Here is a 513-nt window from a genome sequence, read left to right on the forward strand (position 1 = left end):
ATAGCTGCCAGAGTAACCCTCCATAAAGGTGCTGAAGCTGGGAAGGGAGGTGGTGGCAGTGGCAGTGATTTCGGTGGTGCTCAGGTCCATGGTCAGCTTGGCATAGTCAGGGTTCATGATCTCTGAGCTGTACTCCGAGCCATACGCGTAGGTCTGAGCTGCATAATTTGAACCGGGCGGTGAAGGACTATACTGCGCTTGCACACAGGGCATATCTGCAAGGGCAAAGGGGGATGTTAACAACAAGCCCAGCACACGAAGGCCACCACCCAGGCCCTTGCGAAGTTCTTTCCTAGAAGCTTTCCCACATTTCACAGAGCTCAGTTAGGCACCTGACTCCCATCCTTGCCTGGGCAGAGGACATATAAATTAGCTTCAAGTCCTTGCCGTTCGACAATATGCATCGGGGATCAACAAAGCATTAGGTATTAGGGAACCTGCTCTCATCTAGTCACGGGAAAATCTCAAATTTATACCAATGTCAGTGAGAGAAGAATCCATCTCAAGCTGCCC

At 50.9% G+C, this 513-nt stretch overlaps 1 protein-coding gene across 1 annotated transcript in view; it reads right to left on the reverse strand.

The window, feature by feature from the left end:
- LOC104272513 (nuclear receptor subfamily 4 group A member 3-like) overlaps positions 1 to 213 on the reverse strand; it is a 23,472-nt gene extending 23,259 nt beyond the window's left edge. The window contains 1 exon segment of the mRNA XM_009867527.1: positions 2 to 213. Coding sequence (XP_009865829.1) covers positions 2 to 213 — 212 coding nt within the window.
- Positions 214 to 513: the final 300 nt, after the last annotated feature.

The sequence above is a fragment of the Apaloderma vittatum genome, unplaced genomic scaffold (assembly GCF_000703405.1).
Source record: "Apaloderma vittatum isolate BGI_N311 unplaced genomic scaffold, ASM70340v1 scaffold14954, whole genome shotgun sequence".
NCBI classification, from domain to species: domain Eukaryota; kingdom Metazoa; phylum Chordata; class Aves; order Trogoniformes; family Trogonidae; genus Apaloderma; species Apaloderma vittatum.